Source organism: Haliotis cracherodii, unplaced genomic scaffold (assembly GCF_022045235.1).
Source record: "Haliotis cracherodii isolate W230 unplaced genomic scaffold, xgHalCrac1.p SCAF_5, whole genome shotgun sequence".
In the NCBI taxonomy this organism is placed as follows: domain Eukaryota; kingdom Metazoa; phylum Mollusca; class Gastropoda; order Lepetellida; family Haliotidae; genus Haliotis; species Haliotis cracherodii.
Genome location: NW_027266308.1, coordinates 7,317,257 through 7,335,963, shown reverse-complemented (window position 1 = coordinate 7,335,963; position 18,707 = coordinate 7,317,257). Strand labels below are relative to the sequence as shown.

The 18,707-nt window shown below is 41.7% G+C and overlaps 2 protein-coding genes and 1 pseudogene across 3 annotated transcripts in view; 1 reads left to right on the top strand and 2 right to left on the bottom strand.

The window, feature by feature from the left end:
- The first annotated feature begins 1,228 nt into the window (after positions 1-1,228).
- On the top strand, positions 1,229-5,213 carry LOC139442341 (octapeptide-repeat protein T2-like). The gene is made up of 2 exons (XM_071223140.1): positions 1,229-1,250; positions 4,846-5,213. Exons 1-2 carry the CDS (start codon positions 1,229-1,231, stop codon positions 5,211-5,213), a joined length of 390 nt encoding a protein of 129 aa, XP_071079241.1.
- A 7,738-nt stretch (positions 5,214-12,951) lies between these two features.
- On the bottom strand, positions 12,952-13,680 carry LOC139443016 (uncharacterized; annotated as a pseudogene).
- The window catches only part of LOC139443015 (tetratricopeptide repeat protein 13-like), a 32,539-nt gene continuing 27,476 nt past the window's right edge, over positions 13,645-18,707 (bottom strand). For both annotated transcript variants that reach the window (XM_071223938.1, XM_071223939.1), the window contains exons 23-25: positions 16,479-16,557; positions 15,301-15,380; positions 13,645-13,989 (exon numbers count right to left, since the gene is read on the bottom strand). In XM_071223938.1, coding sequence (XP_071080039.1) covers positions 13,890-13,989; positions 15,301-15,380; positions 16,479-16,557 — 259 coding nt within the window. In that variant the 3' untranslated portion in view covers positions 13,645-13,889. The remainder of the gene's footprint in view (positions 13,990-15,300; positions 15,381-16,478; positions 16,558-18,707) is intronic.

Sequence of the window (18,707 nt, the reverse complement as noted above, 5' to 3'; positions counted from 1 at the left end):
TACGCCAATACCCATATTACATATATGTCGCGTCTTGATATCGATCTAACGTTTATGATAAAACATTTATTTTCTTAAATTTACAAAAGGTTAAGCCAGCTGTGGGATATTTACATCGCACTTACCTGAAGGATAAAAACACATACATTGAAGCACAGAAGCACAGAAGCACAGAAGCATATCTACAGCAACTGACAAATGTAACGATAATTCGGTTTATAAATGTAATGATATTGTAATCCCCATATATGTACTGTATATCTATGGTTGTGCATTGTAAGGCTTGATCTGTGCTATTTGGGTTGTAAACCCTTTAAATTCACAAAAAGAATTTTGGACAACATTAACCTGTTGTTGTTATCATAGGGTGAAAAATCCAAGATCTGTTTCTCGAACGTTTCTTTTGGCCTTATCAAATTATTGTAAAAATACCATAAACACATGATTATATACTTTTAAAATAACCTGCTTTTAAAACATTATCGTATGTGTAAGATTACATAAGTAAACATTACTGTACAGATTTTAGATGTGAATGAGTAATTTGATCGTTTCGATCGTTAACCATTTACTTTGTCAGGCTCTACACTTGTTAGAATTGGTCTTCAGCAACCCATGCTTGTCGTAAGGGGCGACTAGCGGGATCGAGTGACTGACTTTGTTGATGTATTTCATCATCCTAGATCGATGCTTCTGAGAGATTGTTTCTACATGAACACACGTGATTAAATTTAAAACATAACCAAGAAAAATATTCTTGCATCCGTTCATTTGGCGTTTGCTTGTTGCTTAAGGCCACACTCGACAATATTCCAACTATACACATGCACAAAAGTTAAGCGCCACCATATTCATAGTCCCTTGATATCACGTGTGGGAATCAGAAATACGAAATATGATTATGTATGACTGAATTAGGCTTCCATAGTTTCGCGAACCCAAATTTGTCCAGATACCACAAGGAAAGCGTGCTTTACGTGTTGCTGCAGTTCCCCTACCCTATAAATAGTGAAATTAAAGTTTCAGACACGTGGTTCCATTTTGCTCCATTCCCCTTCCAATAGTGGTTGAAAATCAGCCATGGTGAGGAGAAAGTTAACGAACGCTGAAAGATGGCAAGTGATAGGCATGAAAAATGCTGGCATGTCATGCAGGGCCATTGCAAGACAAATGGGTCGTCATCACAGTGTTATCACTCGTTTGAATGTCAAACAATGTCAAACCAATGATGTCAATGACAGTCATTGAAGGTAGGTTTGAAGCTGTGGTCAATGTCCGAGGATCACACACACGTTACTGACGTTTCTGTCTTGCAATAGACTCTGCTTTCCCTAGGGTGCCTATGTAACACCTGATATGGTCTGCTGATATCATGACAGTTACATGACAAAAAAAGGTTTTTCAATGTTTCCTAATCCTTCAATTTCTGGTCTTCGGTAAAAATCCTCTCTGTTCATATTCTTTTGGAACACAAAATAAACTTGCTTTGGGACAACTTTTGCATCACATGAGGTTTACATATACGACTTATACCAATCGTACATCTCGTTATAATAGTCATCATTAAGTGCCAAAAGTAACAGCTCACAAATATGGTGGGTGGCGCTTAACTTTTGTGCATGTGAATATATGACGGCGGCATGTAGGTAATCGAGTCTGGAACAGACAATCCGGTGATTGATATTATGTGTAACGTCCAAAACCGTCGGGGCAGGAGCACACGCTATCAACCATTCTCAAGTCACCAAGCCTGAACACCCCATCCACTGAGTTGTCTCTTACGATCAGCACAGGTTGACGAGGATCTGTGCTTACCCGGAAATCCCACGGGGCGTTTTATTGAAAGGGGCGTTAGTAGACCAAGAATATTTGTAACAAAGACATTAAAAAACGTCAACGCCAGAGAATAACCAGTCTCGATTATCCGCCGAAACAGATTGCATTGGGCAAAATACCAATGAAAATTATATGAATGGATCACTTAAAATCACGATGACACCAGGGGTTCTCGAAAAGGAAAAGTACGAGAAGTGAAAGCAGGAAATTTGTTTTGTTTTCTTTTTTATCAATGTCCCTGTAGAGTTTTGGATCTTTAAAATATGAGTTAAAGTGTGACTATTCCTCTCTGTTAGTCTGTCACACAGGACCTGAAACAAATATATCCAATATAGCCTATGCATGTCTATAATATTTAGCAAGTCTAGATTGCTGCAGTTTCAGTTTCTGAAAATGATGAGCGTCTCTAGGCTCATTTTATTCCTTTTATTTCATTGCATGAGGATAATTTAACGTTTTTTCCGTAAAATATTTTCATTTGAGAGACTATAATGTTAGTCTACATTTTAGTGGTTTCTCATTCGTCAGCACTCGCCCCTTTCCGTAACCTGCAAGAAGACTCGTCCCCCTATCGATGAATGTTATGCGCGAAAATACGACAAAACAATCAGAGTGCGCGTATGATTTCAAGTACTTCGTCAAAGAATCCCTCAGAAATATTTTTTGATTTTACATATGTCTTGCATCTAAAAATATACCCAAGACACAGATAAATGTGTTCAATCATACTGTATAATTCCGCACGTCCCGATGTGCTTTAAAAGGCATCTAAAATATATATAATATATGGGGAAATATATGTTAACCATTACGCAACGAGTTGACAATTGTTTTAGTTGTGCCCGTTTGCGCTAAGACGGAACCCGGTCGCAAAAATGGCCATGAGAGGGGCACGAGTCGCTATTCGGCTTGTCCCGGAATAACATGAGTTGGTCACGAATGAGTGGTTTCCTAGTGGTGTGTGTGTGTGTGTGTGTGTGTGTTTGTGTGTGTGTGTGTGTGTGTGCCGTGTAAAACCTGCATTAGTGTTTTCCATCAGTATTCTAATCTAATGCAGGTGTAGTGGTCATTGAAATTAGAGGCTCATTACGACTAGCAGTCATTTAAAACTAATACATTAATGAAGACTGCTGTGCAACAAGATGTCGTGAAAGCAACATGAAGTCGTGACATGAAACAGCCGCAGCCCCACAGACCCTCACTTCTGTGGTGTTGGGAGATAATCACGGCGATAACATCCTGTTGATGTCGTTAAAATGGCGGGAATCTGTTTGCCGGCGTTTAGCGCTATGCGCGGAGATGTCGTGCTGAAATGGTGGTATTGCTGCGGATGAAGGAACGTCTTTGATGTTGTAGTCTCCTAATGGAATAATAGGTCATTGATGACGAATTCGTCAACAGTGTATTAGGAGATAGTGCAAATATGCCTGCTAAATATGATATATCAAAGATGATATCGGGTCGCTGTCAAGGGATTGATCACTGTGGAATAACGACTGCTGTAATTATGTCCGAGACGGAGCCAGGAATTTGAAAATTGGTGGGGGGTGGGGTGGCGGTGGCGGCGGTCGTTGTGGAGTGTACATAATATCCACGTCACGAGTCACTTATCGCAGGGAGCAGTTAGACCCCTTTTTCCACCCTTCCCACCCTTCAGTGCATGTTGGAAGTGTCTGGGTTAACGGTAGATTGCTAGGGGTGTCTTGGTTAACGGTAGATTGCTAGGGGTGTCGGGCTTAACGGTAGATTGCTAGGGGTGTCTGGATTAACGATTGATTGCTAAAGGAGTCTAGGTTAACGGTAGATTGCTAGGGGTGTCTGGATTAACGATTGATTGCTAAAGGAGTCTAGGTTAACGGTAGATTGCTAGGGGTGTCTGGATTAACGATCGATTGCTAAAGGAGTCTAGGTTAGCGGTAGATTGCTAGGGGTGTCTGGATTAACGATTGATTGCTAAAGGAGTCTAGGTAAGCGGTAGATTGCTAGGGGTGTCTGGATTAACGATTGATTGCTAAAGGAGTCTAGGTTAGCGGTAGATTGCTAGGGGTGTCTGGATTAACGGTTGCTTGCTAGGGATGCCTTGCTTAAAAGTAGATTGCTAGGGGTGTCGGGCTTAACGTTAGATTGCTAAGGGTGTCTGGATTAACGGTAGATTGCTAGGAGTGTCTGAATTAACGGTAGATTAGCACGGTACATGCTATTTGTTGGTATTTTAAATTGTCATAGACTTTGTCACCCTACCATGAACAATTGCTATGCATCGATAGATCAATTAACCGTTACAACCTCGTCGGAGACGACCATGAAGGGTGTAACTCAATGGTTATGAATTACATATCTGTCAAACACTTCTTGGAATAACATATTAAAACACTAAGTTTAAACGAACTTTTGCTCACACGCTCTGCGTGAGAAAAAACCCACAGTGTACTGATACCATTCTTTTTGTCAGTGACTCTAACGCAGAAAGAATGTCATATGCCAAAGAGAAAAATTGTTGTTCTGGTCACGTGACCCACCCCCGGGGGTCCCACGCCCCCGCCTGTCAAGAGTCATGTTACCCCATCTACCTGTCCTCGCCTCACTATAACGCAATCTGGGGGTGTCAGATTACTAGATGCCAGGATGACCACATGCGTGCGCGCTGGTGTCTTGTTAGACTAACATCGAGTCTCTGAAATGAACATATCGTACAGAAAACAACAACAGTTGTTCAATTATCTTATTAAAAATATAATAAAAGGGAGCCCAGAGACTCTCTTCACTTTCTACTGCAGTAATATATACTTGCCAAAACATTATAGACTTGCGTGGGCTGTATTTTATATATATATACACATCAAAGTTAATACTGGGTAACTATGCTTATCTATTTGAGTGAGTGAGTGAGTGAGTGAACGAACGACACCCCCTCCCCCCCCCCAATCAGACATTTGCACCATACTTTTGCATCTGTTGTGTTGAAAGGAACCAATTATATTTCTCATTCATGTGAACACATCAGATAAGAAGAAGCAGAAGAAAAGGAAGAAGAAGGGGGAGAAGAAGAAGCAGAAGAAGAATGGAGAAGGAGAAGAGGAAGGGGAGAAGAAGAAGGGGGAAGGAGAAGAGGAAGCAGAAGAAGAAGAAGAAGAAGAAGGAGAAGAAGGAGAAGACGAGGGAGAAGAAGGGGAGAAGCAGAAGAAGAAGAAGGGGTGAGGAGGGAGGAGAAGGAGAAGAAGCAGGAGAAGGAGAAGCAGAAGAAGAAGACGAGGGAGAAGAAGGGGAGAAGCAGAAGAAGAAGAGGGGGTGAGGAGGGAGGAGAAGGAGAAGAAGCAGGAGAAGCAGAAGAAGAAGACGAGGGAGAAGAAGGGGAGAAGACGATGAAGAAGGAGTAGAAGAAGGGGAGAAAAAGAAGGAGAAGAAGAAGGAGAAGACACAATGTACAGAAATATATCCATTGTAAGTATAAAATCTTGAGAAGAGATGTAGATTTTCTTTGCATGAACATTTTGTAAAAGAGGATATTTTTTGCAGAAGGCTCTGGTGGAAAGAGTAGTATTTCAAGTGATACTGGATGCATAGCTAAGGCGGATGATCATATTAGTTCTAGTCTCAGACCTTTGTAGAGAGGGCATTTCAACAGAAGGTGTTTATCTTCTATTTAGTATTACAGAACATGATCTGCGGGTGGCGTGTTTGAGTATCTTCCTCTCTAATCTGGAAGTCGTGAGTCTTAGCCTTGTAACCGTTTTGCGGTCTTCTAATGGAGTGATTACTTTTAGATATGGTTTAATTTCAAATTTATCTCAAATTTTCCGGAGATGTCTGAGTACACAGGGTTTAGTTTTTGGTTTGGTTTGTTGTTTAACGGCGCACAAGTGGTGTTTATATGTATATTAAATGGATTAATCTAAGAAAAAAAAGTTTCTTTGGATACATCCTACTTGGCTGCTGGTAAACGTCATCGTTCGTTTCTGGACCAGACCGTAATATTTTTACAGTGTATCTTCTTGGAGGTGTTTTAGTTTTTATATTTATGCAAATTGTGAGTGGCGGGGGGACCGATAGGGCAGGACATGCTTACCCTTTTCGCGAACACCTGGTGTATCACTGATTTTTGAGTGATCTATTCATATAATTTTCACCACTATTTTGCACAGTATTTTGACCAACCTCTATCCACTAAACCACATGACCCGTGAAGATTCCGGGGTAGAATATGTCTTCAGCAACCCATGCTTGCCGTAAGAGGCGACTAACGGGATCGGGTGGTCAGGCTCCCTGACTTGGTTGATGCACGTCATCAATCTCAAATGCGTGGATCGATGCTTATGATATTAATCACTGGATTGTCTGGTCCAGATTCGATTATTTACAGACCGCTGTCATATAGCTGGAATATTGCTGAGTGCGGTGTTAAACAACAACCCAACCAGCTTATATATTAACATGCTGTCAATGAGGACGTCAGCCATGTCTTTTGGGAATGTAATGAAACTAAACAATTTTGGCATGATCTCGAACTTTGGCTTAACAATTATCTTTCACAAAAAATTCAATTGACAAAATATCTTATTTGGTTTGGTTCTAACTACTCTAATACTTGAATCAATCATATAGTTTTATTGGGGAAAAGGCATATTCGTGTAAGTGGAATTAAAGGAACCAAACCGAAATTAGTCAACTTTTAAAACTATTTAATAACATACATTCAATCGAGAAATTTATTGCTATAAAAAGGATGACAAAAATAACTTTAACAAAAAATGGTTCTCTCTCCTTTATTCTCAGCATTTGATTCATAGCTCGCTGTTGACACAGGACATGTTTGAGTCTGATTGTGTGTTGCAACCGTTTTGGTTTGAAATGGCACAATGTTTGTTTCCAACCCTTTAATTGTTTAAAGAGTGTATTGTGCCATTCTATGCAATCCGAAATATGTCTTTGACGGAATACTGTATTAATCTACAACTCTGGGAACAATAAAAACGTTTAAAAAAACCAAACTTATATATTGACATTTCCATAACGCAAGATGGCTTAATAATTTTAACATAATTACAGATAATCCCAATTACTTATTACACCCAACCTCAATAAATCCCATGCGGAATACACTCTGCAAAATTAACATCGTTATCGAATGATGACTCGCAAGGGGGGTATTTTTTCAGCTTTGGTGGGATATCTAATTTCTATCGTCAAACAGAGATAGTCTCAATTCTGTGTACACGGTACGGATACATTTGATAAAACGCATATCTACTTGTAACACATTAAACTCCTTTTTTCTGAAAACAGACTTAATCTAGTCACGTGTACCCTTATTTCGACTCAGCCCAACATGAAATAAACACACCAATGTCGCTTGTGTCCTTATAGGTCTATCCAATACTATCAGGCTTTCATGCGATGCCGCCATTATTTATGAAAATGACAAATTAATATAAACATACAACGGTGGTGGTCTGGCTTTGGCAGCAATATCAGCTTGTTGGGCAGCAGGCACAGAACAGCTACCGTTAGATTTGGCCTTATCTATATTTTATTGAACGTACAATCCCTGATGTGACACGTCATAAACACATGACCTTGCACGTGCGAAATGTCAACACACAAATGTTGCTTAGCAGCAAGTCCGATTGTCCTTCTACAAGGCTACGTTGTTCTGTTAAAGTTATCTGCAGAACCGCACGTAAAGCTTGCTCCGAGGATCAGGAATCTCGTTAATACTACCCCGAGCTCAAATAAAGAGAGTAATATACGAGAACGAAGATCGCCCGTGTGTGGGACCCGAGTCTTTTGGAACACGCGGAGAATGCGATCCTCGTCGTGGAAGAAGTTTAGATACAGCGACAGTAACAACGTTTCAAGTTACCCCATTGCAAACGTCAATTACCTTAATAATTGTAGCCAGTGACGAAATTAATACGATGCGTCTGTATAGAATGCCAAAAGTGTTATTCAACGATACTTAATTTCAGCGTGTCAAATTATGAGAATATTTATTATCTCACAAAGATAGAATGCGACGAAAGAAAGACCAAATGTTCCTTCCTTTCAAAATCCATCTTGACAGGCGAGAAAAGAAATTTACACTCTTCATGGCAAAAACGTGCTTGATTAAATTCTTTAGAATTCAATTAAAACACTTTTCGTGGATCACATTCCCAAAAGCAGATGTCGCCTGTCTGATTCGAGCATCGCGATGGTAATTATTTAAACGTCTATTTGACACGGGACATTCCTTCTAATACTGAACAAGAACCAAACCAGTCCACTGCGCATGCGTAAACCAAACAGCTGCGTTGCCTCATTTAAGATTACCTACTCGCTAAGATAAGGCCACACGTTCATGGGTTTGAACCTAGCTTGAAAGCGTAAAAAATATTAATTAACCCATCCTAGAGTTTGACCGGAATGATAAACAGGACTTTTTGATGAGAATATGGGAAACATGATGAAAAGGTCGCACTTCATCCATCATTCTCAAGCCTCTTAAGAGGGTCCGTTTTGACAATTTGTTTAGTCTAAGCCGTTTGTCTCAGGAAACTATGGACGAAAAAACCATCGATCTTGCGGCAATATGCGTTGGCTGACCCACATGCTAATCTCGAACACATTTGTCTAACAGTTACGTGAACGTGTCTTTTAAAGATATGTTTAATGATTATACTTAGAGTTGGATATCATTTAGTGAAATCGAAACAAATATATTTCATACCACCAGGCCCCCGAGAACAGGTGGGCGATTGCATTTCTTCCATTCAGAGTTAATCACGAGTATTATATGTAAATATCGCAGAGGTACAACGTTCGTCGGACACACGGGAATCAAGTTGTTTCATCAACCAGACTGAAATATCCAAGGATGTATGTCAATGCTCAAAGGGGTGACACAACTAAAAGTCTACTGTTCGTATTAAAATAAGAACAGCTGTCGATGTAGCGATCCGGGTTTTTTTCAGCGTAATGTTAAAACTTGAATATTTTATGGTCGCATCTCTGAACTTTACCACTAAGCGCTTCTCATCCGCGAATTTCATGAGCTTATGAACATGACAGTGGCGAAATGTACACATATTCCGAAAAAGCCCGATATAATGTGTCTTATCTGTGTATAAGACGGACACATTCGTCACCACTTGCCTCTTTCCGTAACCTGCAAGAAGACTATTCGGCTTGTCCCGGAATAACACGAGTTGGTCACGAATGTGTGACGGACAGTATCATGCCAGTAACAGCTGCACCCATCACGAAGTTTTTAGTGTAAAGGACACGACTCTTCCTTAGGCGGAGAGGGTCTCCTTGGTCTAATGGTAGATCGTCATGGTATCTCTGGGTTAACACTATAAATCGGCATCAGTCCGGCCTAGTACAAGCAGCCACACAAACACGTGCATGCACGCCGCTATATAAGTGTAATAACCTTGGACGCGATGTTAAACCCCATTACACCTCACCTCAAGCTGACTCACATAAGTTACTTGTATCCATGTACATGCAGACAAGAAATATCGGTGTGTACAGTCTTACATGTATGGAGTCTTACCATGCTTTATATCACGTTTCAGTGAGTGAGTGAGGGAGTTGGGTTTAACACCGCTTTTAACAGTATTCCAGTTATATCATGGTGTGTCAGCTTAATGTGGTGGAAAAGCACATGGAAAAGGTAATGCAGGTCTCAGACGTTTACCACTTCGGGAAAACCCACACACGGTATGGTGCTGACAAACCTAGAAACATAATCGGGGCGAATCGGGATTCGAACCCACAATCATAGGTTTCTGGCGTGCCCAAGGGACGCAACTCTGCACAGCGAATTGCAGCGTCTTAGACCTGCCCCCATATGATGTTTGAAAAGACAACATTCCATAAATGCAGTCAGTATTTCCCATTTACCCTTTAATTGTATTGTTTACAGGCTGACAATAATTAAGCCTGGGCCAGACAAACCAGTGATTGATATCATGAGCAACAGCTCAAGCTATCGGATATGATGACATGAAATCAACCAAGTCACAGTGTCTGACCACCAGATCAATCTCAATTAAAATCTGATCTAAGTTCTCGCTGCCGCTAAACAAAGATCTGAGGACATCCCATTAGGGGTCACGTCAGAACGACCAGATATTTGTTAAGTGATAGCGGGATCTAAGATCTGATTTTAATGCGACTGACCTCCAGATCAATTTTGTTGTCTACTATGACCAGTATAGGTTGCTGGGGAGCTATTCTAACCTGGATTCCCCACAGGGGCAAAATATCTTTCTGCCTCCTCTGCTAGACAACTTGGGAATCCTAGAAATCTATGACAAACTTCAGTCGCCCAAAATATGTTTTCAGGTTTATCGGTTCCATACCTGTGGGTTTGCCCACAGTGGTAAAAGTTTGAGACTTGCATCACTTCGGCCTTCCTTTGGGACATAACTTGAAACAACGTTAAACCCAACTGATCCACTGGTTTGGTTTGTTTGTTGTTTAACGCTGCACTCAGCAATATTCCATCTATAAGATGGCAGTTTGTAAATAATCAAATCTGGACCAGACAATCCAGTGATTGATATCATGATCATCGATCCACACAATTGGGATCGATGGCCTGCATCAACCAAGTCAGTGAGCCTGACCACCCGATCCCGTTAGTCGCCATTTACGACAAGCATAGTCGCCATTTATGGCAAGTATGGGTTGCTGAAGACCTATTCTACCCAGAAATCTTCAGGGTTCCATGCAATTGGGATCGATGACGTGCATCAACCAAGTCAGCGAGCCTGACCACCCGATCCCGTTGGTCACCTTTTACGACAAGCATAGTCGCCTTTTACGACAAGCATAGTCGCCTTTTACGGCAAGTATGGGTTGCTGAAGACCTATTCTACCCCGGAATCATCACGGGTTCCACGCAATTGGGATAAGATGACATGCATCAACCAAGTCAGTGAGCCTGACCACCTGATCCTGTAAGTCGCCTTTTACGACAAGCTAAGTTGCCTTTTACGGCAAGCATGGGTTGCTGAAGACCTATTCCACCCCGGGTCTTCACAGGTCACCTCACTGGTACACACAACATGAATGCCATTGGGATATAACAACTGTTTTATTGACAGCACTGTTGACATCTGGCTGTGTTCAAACCATAGAAAACTAGCACAATCTTCTGGGAAAAGTTGCATAAATCATGTCACCATGTTACTAGGTACACCATGAGTGTCACTGAACACTGAGAACCTCCACTGACACATTTAATTTCCTTCATCATCTGTAATACTGTTCTCATGGAAGTTTATTTTCAAATTTGTTTTCATAATCAATATATTTCTCATCTATTCTCCATCTGAGTATTTTAGTAAGTGTAAAATCAACACAATCATTATTCTTTGCAATCTATACTACTCAAAAGAAATGAAAGAACATCCATCTTTTACATAGGACTATAGTTAATCTGTCTTAACATGAGCATTTCTGATTAAATGCAATGGTTTTCTACTTACCTGACGCTACACCTATAGCAGTGTGTAGCGTCAGGTAAGGTAAAACATGACATACTGGCCATAAACCCAATGTGTTTTGAAATTTGATGTAGTCCCATTGTAGAGTAGATACCTCTTATATTAATTTGGAACCAATGTCATGGTAGAATGACAGATTAACTGTAGTCATATGGAATAAATTGGGAGTTCTTTAACTTCTTTTGAGTAGTATATAGCAAGTGTTTGTGTCGTGCAGTAACAGAATGTACAGTTACTGAAATTGGAAAATACTTACAATTTCTCCTGACTATATTCATAATGAACTCCAACATAGAATAGAGTGCTGTGCCACATACCGTATTCAACGTAATAAGCGTCCAGGGCGCTCTCAAAATTAGAAATAGGGGGCTCTTATTAGAATGTTATTTTGGTGAAAAAAACAGAGTTGAAAGATAAATTTCGTGGTTTATGCTGACAGCCTGAAATGTTTATGTACGACAGATATATTTTTCCAGAATTTAGTTGCCCATAATTAAGGGTGCATATAACACACGAGTGCGTATTATACGCGAATAAATAAGTCTGGTGTACATTGATCAATCTGAAGGGGTGCTAATTGGGATCGTTCTCTAGCCAATATCTTAGCAAATTTCGCCGTGGGCGCTTATTAGAGCGGGAGGCTTATTACGTTGAATACAGTACATATTGTGAAGGAAGTTAGAGCGAGGGACGACAGTAATAAGAGTTTTTGCTATAATCACATAAATTCTTTGTTATCAACTGATTTTTCTCAACTTGTCAACAAATGATTGACTCTTTCCACAAGTAATATTAAAACTTAGCTATGATATTCACAGTATTTGTAAGTCTGACCTCCCAGATATCAGAAATTAGTTTGTAGTGATGAATTAAGGCAAATTTTGATTTCATCACTATATCCAGACTTGACTTCAACACATCAAAGGACACACATTTTTTACTTTCTGGCATTACAGACTTTTGTTGGCTTAGAGCAGAGGGAAACTGTACTGCATTCTCACCGACTTAACACTTAGAGCAGAGGGAAACTGTACTGCATTCTCCCTGACTTAACACTTAGAGCAGAAGGAAACTGTACTGCATTCTCACCGACTTAACACTTAGAGCAGAGGGAAACTGTACTGCATTCTCACCGACTTTACACTTGGAGCAGAGAGAAACTGTACTGCATTCTCACTGACTTAACACTTAGAGCAGAGGGAAACTGTACTGCATTCTCACTGACTTAACACTTAGAGCAGAGAGAAACTGTACTGCATTCTCACCGACTTAACACTTAGAGCAGAGAGAAACTGTACTGCATTCTCACCGACTTAACACTTAGAGCAGAGAGAAACTGTACTGCATTCTCGCTGACTTAACACTTAGAGCAGAAGGAAACTGTACTGCATTCTCACTGACTTAACACTTGGAGCAGAGGGAAACTGTACTGCATTCTCCCTGACTTAACACTTAGAGCAGAGGGAAACTGTACTGCATTCTCACCGACTTAACACTTAGAGCAGAGAGAAACTGTACTGCATTCTCGCTGACTTAACACTTAGAGCAGAGGGAAACTGTACTGCATTCTCACTGACTTAACACTTGGAGCAGAGGGAAACTGTACTGCATTCTCCCTGACTTAACACTTAGAGCAGAGGGAAACTGTACTGCATTCTCCCTGACAAATACAAAATAAATCTGAAATTTTCAAGTAGAGTTGGCAACATGAAGGTTTTTGAAATGAGCCTACATTCAACCAATCTTTTAGCATTTGCATACAGATAGGTTTGGATCTTCTGTAAAACAAGAAAAAAAGCTGATCTGGGCTAGAATATTTATCCTAAAAAATGTTTTTTATTTGGTCTTCATGTTTATAACAGTAAGGCACACAGCGGCATAGAGCACTATATATAACGGATAGGCATAGCAGGGGACCTAGGATCCCCCAAATACAGACCACCCCATCCTCACCCATACAGACCACCCACAATACAGACCACCCACAATACTGACCACCCACAATACAGACCACCCCATACTCGCCCATACAGACCACTCACAATACAGACCACCCACAATACAGACCACCCACAATAATTGCCCATACTTGCCCATATTCGCTCATACAGACCACCCCATCCTCACTCATACAGACCACCCACAATACTGACCACCCCATACTGGCCCATACAGACCACCCACAATACAGACCACCCCATACTCGCCCATACAGACCACCCACAATACAGACCACCCCATACTCGCCCATACAGACCACCCACAATACAGACCACCCCATACTCACCCATACAGACCACCCACAATACAGACCACCCCATACTCACCCATACAGACCACCCACAATACAGACCACCCACAATACAGACCACCCCTATGACATGACACCTGGTGTTCCTTGCTCCTGAACGACAAGTTCATGTTTCATCACTGAGAATGCAGCACCTTTGACTTCCCAATGAGATCATTATTTGCAAGGGACTGTTGTGCATATATCAAGGGGTGTGTGATCGATGCTGGAATGCATATAAAAGTTAAAACAGTTAAAATTCCTATATATTAACATGAGCTCGTGTTAACTGTCAGGGCTTCTAAAACATGGCGCACTGTTGGAAAAACCTCCCATACTTTAGGGAGTGTTGAGACAAGACTGTTGTTTCTGAAACACAAATGATGACATTTTATTTAAGCTGTTAGCCCAAATGACAGCATGAAACGTGAACTAGATACGCTTTTTGGTTTGTTTGCTGTCTAACGCCATACTCAGCAATATGCCAGCTGTATGACAGTGGTCTGTAAATAATGAAGTCCTACAAGAATATGAGGACATGCATGAACCCATTAGTCACCTTTTAGGACAAGTATGAGTTGCTTAAGACCAGTTCTAACCTCTATGTTCACGGATGAACTAATAGATAAGGGTAGAAGAGAATAAATTGTTCAGACAGACAAAGGAGAGAGCATGTACATATGAACTTCACTGTTAAGCTTTAATGATTATTTGTTGTTTTAACGCCAGTCAGCAATATTTCAGCTGTATCAGAGAAGCCTGTAAATAATGGAATCTAGACCAGACAAACCAGTGATTGATACAAAGTGCACTATCCAAAGTCATCAATGTACATTGACATGCAATCAGCCAAGTCTCATAGTGACCACTCAATCCATTTACCATCTTCTAGAGGCAAGGGAGTTAACTGACTGTGAAGGTCCAGTTTCCACCCTTGCCGAACTAGGCTGGATTTTCTGAGCTTGAGCTTAGCACCACCAGTGTCTATTATGAGTTATGTCCTTTGTATGTCCCTCCTATTGACCAATCACATTCCACCTCTCATATCACTTGCATTTGCTTCAAACAAAATGGCGGTGCCCAGTCAAGACGATATGATCGATAATCAAGATCTTTATTAGTAATCAAATCATGTGGGCACCTTTATTAAAAACATGAAAAGATTTGGAATATATATGTTGACGCTAAATTGACGGTACACATGCTTTGCAAATCCTGCAATCGATGGAAATCAGCACGACATTTTGCGAACCGATTGCGATTTTGTTACGCGATTTTGATGGGACCATGCATAGACTCGTTAGCCCAGCCAAAATATAACTCCATAATTCCAGCCTAGGTCAGCAAGGAAGGAATTTCATAGTCATTTAATGCGCTTGCCCCAGTAATATGTTTATTCAGCTGCATCTTACAACAAGCATGGGCGGGTGGGGACCTATTCTATCCCAGGATCCCCGTGATCAAAAGTACCACTAGTGACTGTGATGTCCTGCCACTTTTTATTTTCTCTCAAGGAACTATTTCAATGTGATAATAATGCTTCTTGTGGAGGCAATTTCACTTGCAATTTTTTATGATGATCTAAACTAAATAATTTCACCTATAACGTAAGTTTTTCAAAGACTCGCTTAACATATACAACATGTTGGTCTGGATTGGAACCAAGGTGAGTTGACATACTTCTTGATACTCATCCACTGTTTAGAGACAGCTACAAAAGCATCCGGGGCACCTGCTAGCATGGCTTCCAACTCCAGCAGCTGAAACCATTACATCATTTTGTTTGTTGTTTAATACCACGCTCAGCAATATTCCAGTACATAATCAAATCTGGACCAGACAATCCAGTGATTGACATCATGAGCATTGATCTAGGCAACTGGGATACGATGACATGAATCAACCAAGTCAGTGAGCCTGACGACTCAATCCTGCTATTTGCCTCTTACGACAAGCATGGGTTGCTGGAGACAAATTCTAACCATCACATCACTACAGATATATCATATTATAGTATCAAATGTCTAAAAGAATTCCCTATATTTCACCATTCATCATTCTATCCTATACAAACAGTTAATACAAACCGAATGAATGAATAAGTATTGCTTTACTCAACATCCGCAATATTCCAGCAATTTGCACCTAAAAACAAACTTAAATATTGGATTCTGGATGCTTTAATTTCAGGTAGTGTTAATTTTATGGATTAATGGAGGTTAATGAACACCAGTCATGAAGATTCTTTCATGTGACTATAGTTAATCTGTCATGGCATGATATAGTAACTATAGTCATATGAAAGAATCTTCTTTAACTTCTTTTGAATAGTATATATCATAAATGAAATAGATAATGCTGTGCTATTTTATAGTTATAAATCACGCAAATAACTTACATTAACAATTTTATAAAATAAAGTATCTAAAATCATATCTGAAAACAAATTCCCATATAGGCATCGAATTGGCGGAACACTTTCTGACATATATTGTATATATTACTCTCTGAAACTGTAAACTGGAGAGAGGGTGAGTGAGTGAGTTGGGTTTATAAGGCCGTTTTTCACAGTATTCCAGTTATATCACGGCCTGTCAGCTTAATGAGGGAGGCAAAGCCGAAGTGATGCAGGTCTCAGATGTTTAGCACTTCGGTGAAACCTACGAGCACGGGTATGGTGCTGACAAACCTAGAAACATAATCAGGCCGAACCTGGGTTCGAACCCACAATCATAGGTTTCTGGAGTGCCCAAGGGACGCAACTCTGCACAGCGAATCGCAAAGTTACATAAAAGTACCACTTTTCCACCCATTACATAATTAGTCCGTCTTGATGTACAGGATGAAGCAGCACCTACCTTGCCTGTAGGTATCTTCCCCGTCACCTGTCTCCCCACCGACATGACCAGACCGAGGGCTACTGTGTATGCCACAACACTGCAACAAGGGCACCGAGACAATCAACCTTGTGCAGTGGACACTTCACAACACATGGACTGAGAACAGATCCATGTACTATACTTTCTCACTGAGCATCTTTCTAATTATATTTTGCATCACAAAGCCTTAGGTTTATAAAATCTTGTCCATCATCAGTGTTTGATACAAATACAGCTCAATTCAAAATACACTAAAATGATGTCATACAATTGTGATACTGTCAGAGACACTGTCATCAATTTCTTTGTTGGAATCAACACCGAGTAATCCTGTATCATGTGGATTAAAGCTCCTCCTCTACGGAGCCAAAAGTTGTCGGACATACCTGGAGCCTTGGGTGAGTAGAAGTAAGACACTAGGGACACACCTGGAGCCTCGGGTGAGGTAGAAGTAAGACACTAGGGACATACCTGGAGCCTTGGGTGAGGTAGAAGTAAGACACTAGGGACATACCTGGAGCCTTGGGTGAGGTAGAAGTAAGACACTAGGGACATACCTGGAGCCTTGGGTGAGGTAGAAGTAAGACACTAGGGACATACCTGGAGCCTTGGGTGAGGTAGAAGTAAGACACTAGGGACACACCTGGAGCCTTGGGTGAGGTAGAAGTAAGACACTAGGGACACACCTGGAGCCTTGGGTGAGGTAGAAGTAGTACACGTGGGACATACCTGGAGCCTTGGGTGAGGTAGAAGTAAGACACTAGGGACATACCTGGAGCCTTGGGTGAGGTAGAAGTAAGACACTAGGGACATACCTGGAGCCTTGGGTGAGGTAGAAGTAAGACACTAGGGACACACCTGGAGCCTCGGGTGAGGTAGAAGTAAGACACTAGGGACATACCTGGAGCCTTGGGTGAGGTAGAAGTAGTACATAGGGACATACCTGGAGCCTTGGGTGAGGTAGAAGTAAGACACTAGGGACATACCTGGAGCCTTGGGTGAGGTAGAAGTAGTACATAGGGACACACCTGGAGCCTTGGGTGAGGTAGAAGTAGTACATAGGGACACACCTGGAGCCTTGGGTGAGGTAGAAGTAAGACACTAGGGACACACCTGGAGCCTCGGGTGAGGTAGAAGTAAGACACTAGGGACATACCTGGAGCCTCGGGTGAGGTAGAGGTAAGACACTAGGGACACACCTGGAGCCTCGGGTGAGGTAGAAGTAAGACACTAGGGACATACCTGGAGCCTTGGGTGAGGTAGAGGTAAGACACTAGGGACAGACCTGGAGCCTCGGGTGAGGTAGAAGTAAGACACTAGGGACATACCTGGAGCCTCGGGTGAGGTAGAAGTAAAACACTAGGGACACACCTGGAGCCTTGGGTGAGGTAGAAGTAGTACATAGGGACATACCTGGAGCCTCGGGTGAGGTAGAAGTAAGACACTAGGGACATACCTGGAGCCTTGGGTGAGGTAGAAGTAAGACACTAGGGACACACCTGGAGCCTTGGGTGAGGTAGAAGTAAGACACTAGGGACACACCTGGAGCCTTGGGTGAGGTAGAAGTAGTACATAGGGACATACCTGGAGCCTCGGGTGAGGTAGAAGTAAGACACTAGGGACATACCTGGAGCCTTGGGTGAGGTAGAAGTAGTACATAGGGACATACCTGGAGCCTCGGTAGAAGTAAGACACTAGGGACATACCTGGAGCCTTGGGTGAGGTAGAAGTAGTACATAGGGACACACCTGGAGTCTTGGGTGAGGTAGAAGTAAGACACTATGGACACACCTGGAGCCTCGGGTGAGGTAGAAGTAAGACACTAGGGACATACCTGGAGCCTCGGGTGAGGTAGAAGTAAGACACTAGGGACATACCTGGAGCCTTGGGTGAGGTAGAAGTAAGACACTAGGGACACACCTGGAGCCTTGGGTGAGGTAGAAGTAAGACACTAGGGACACACCTGGAGCCTTGGGTGAGGTAGAAGTAGTACATAGGGACATACCTGGAGCCTCTGGTGAGGTAGAAGTAAGACACTAGGGACATACCTGGAGCCTTGGGTGAGGTAGAAGTAGTACATAGGGACATACCTGGAGCCTCGGTAGAAGTAAGACACTAGGGACATACCTGGAGCCTTGGGTGAGGTAGAAGTAGTACATAGGGACACACCTGGAGCCTTGGGTGAGGTAGAAGTAAGACACTAGGGAC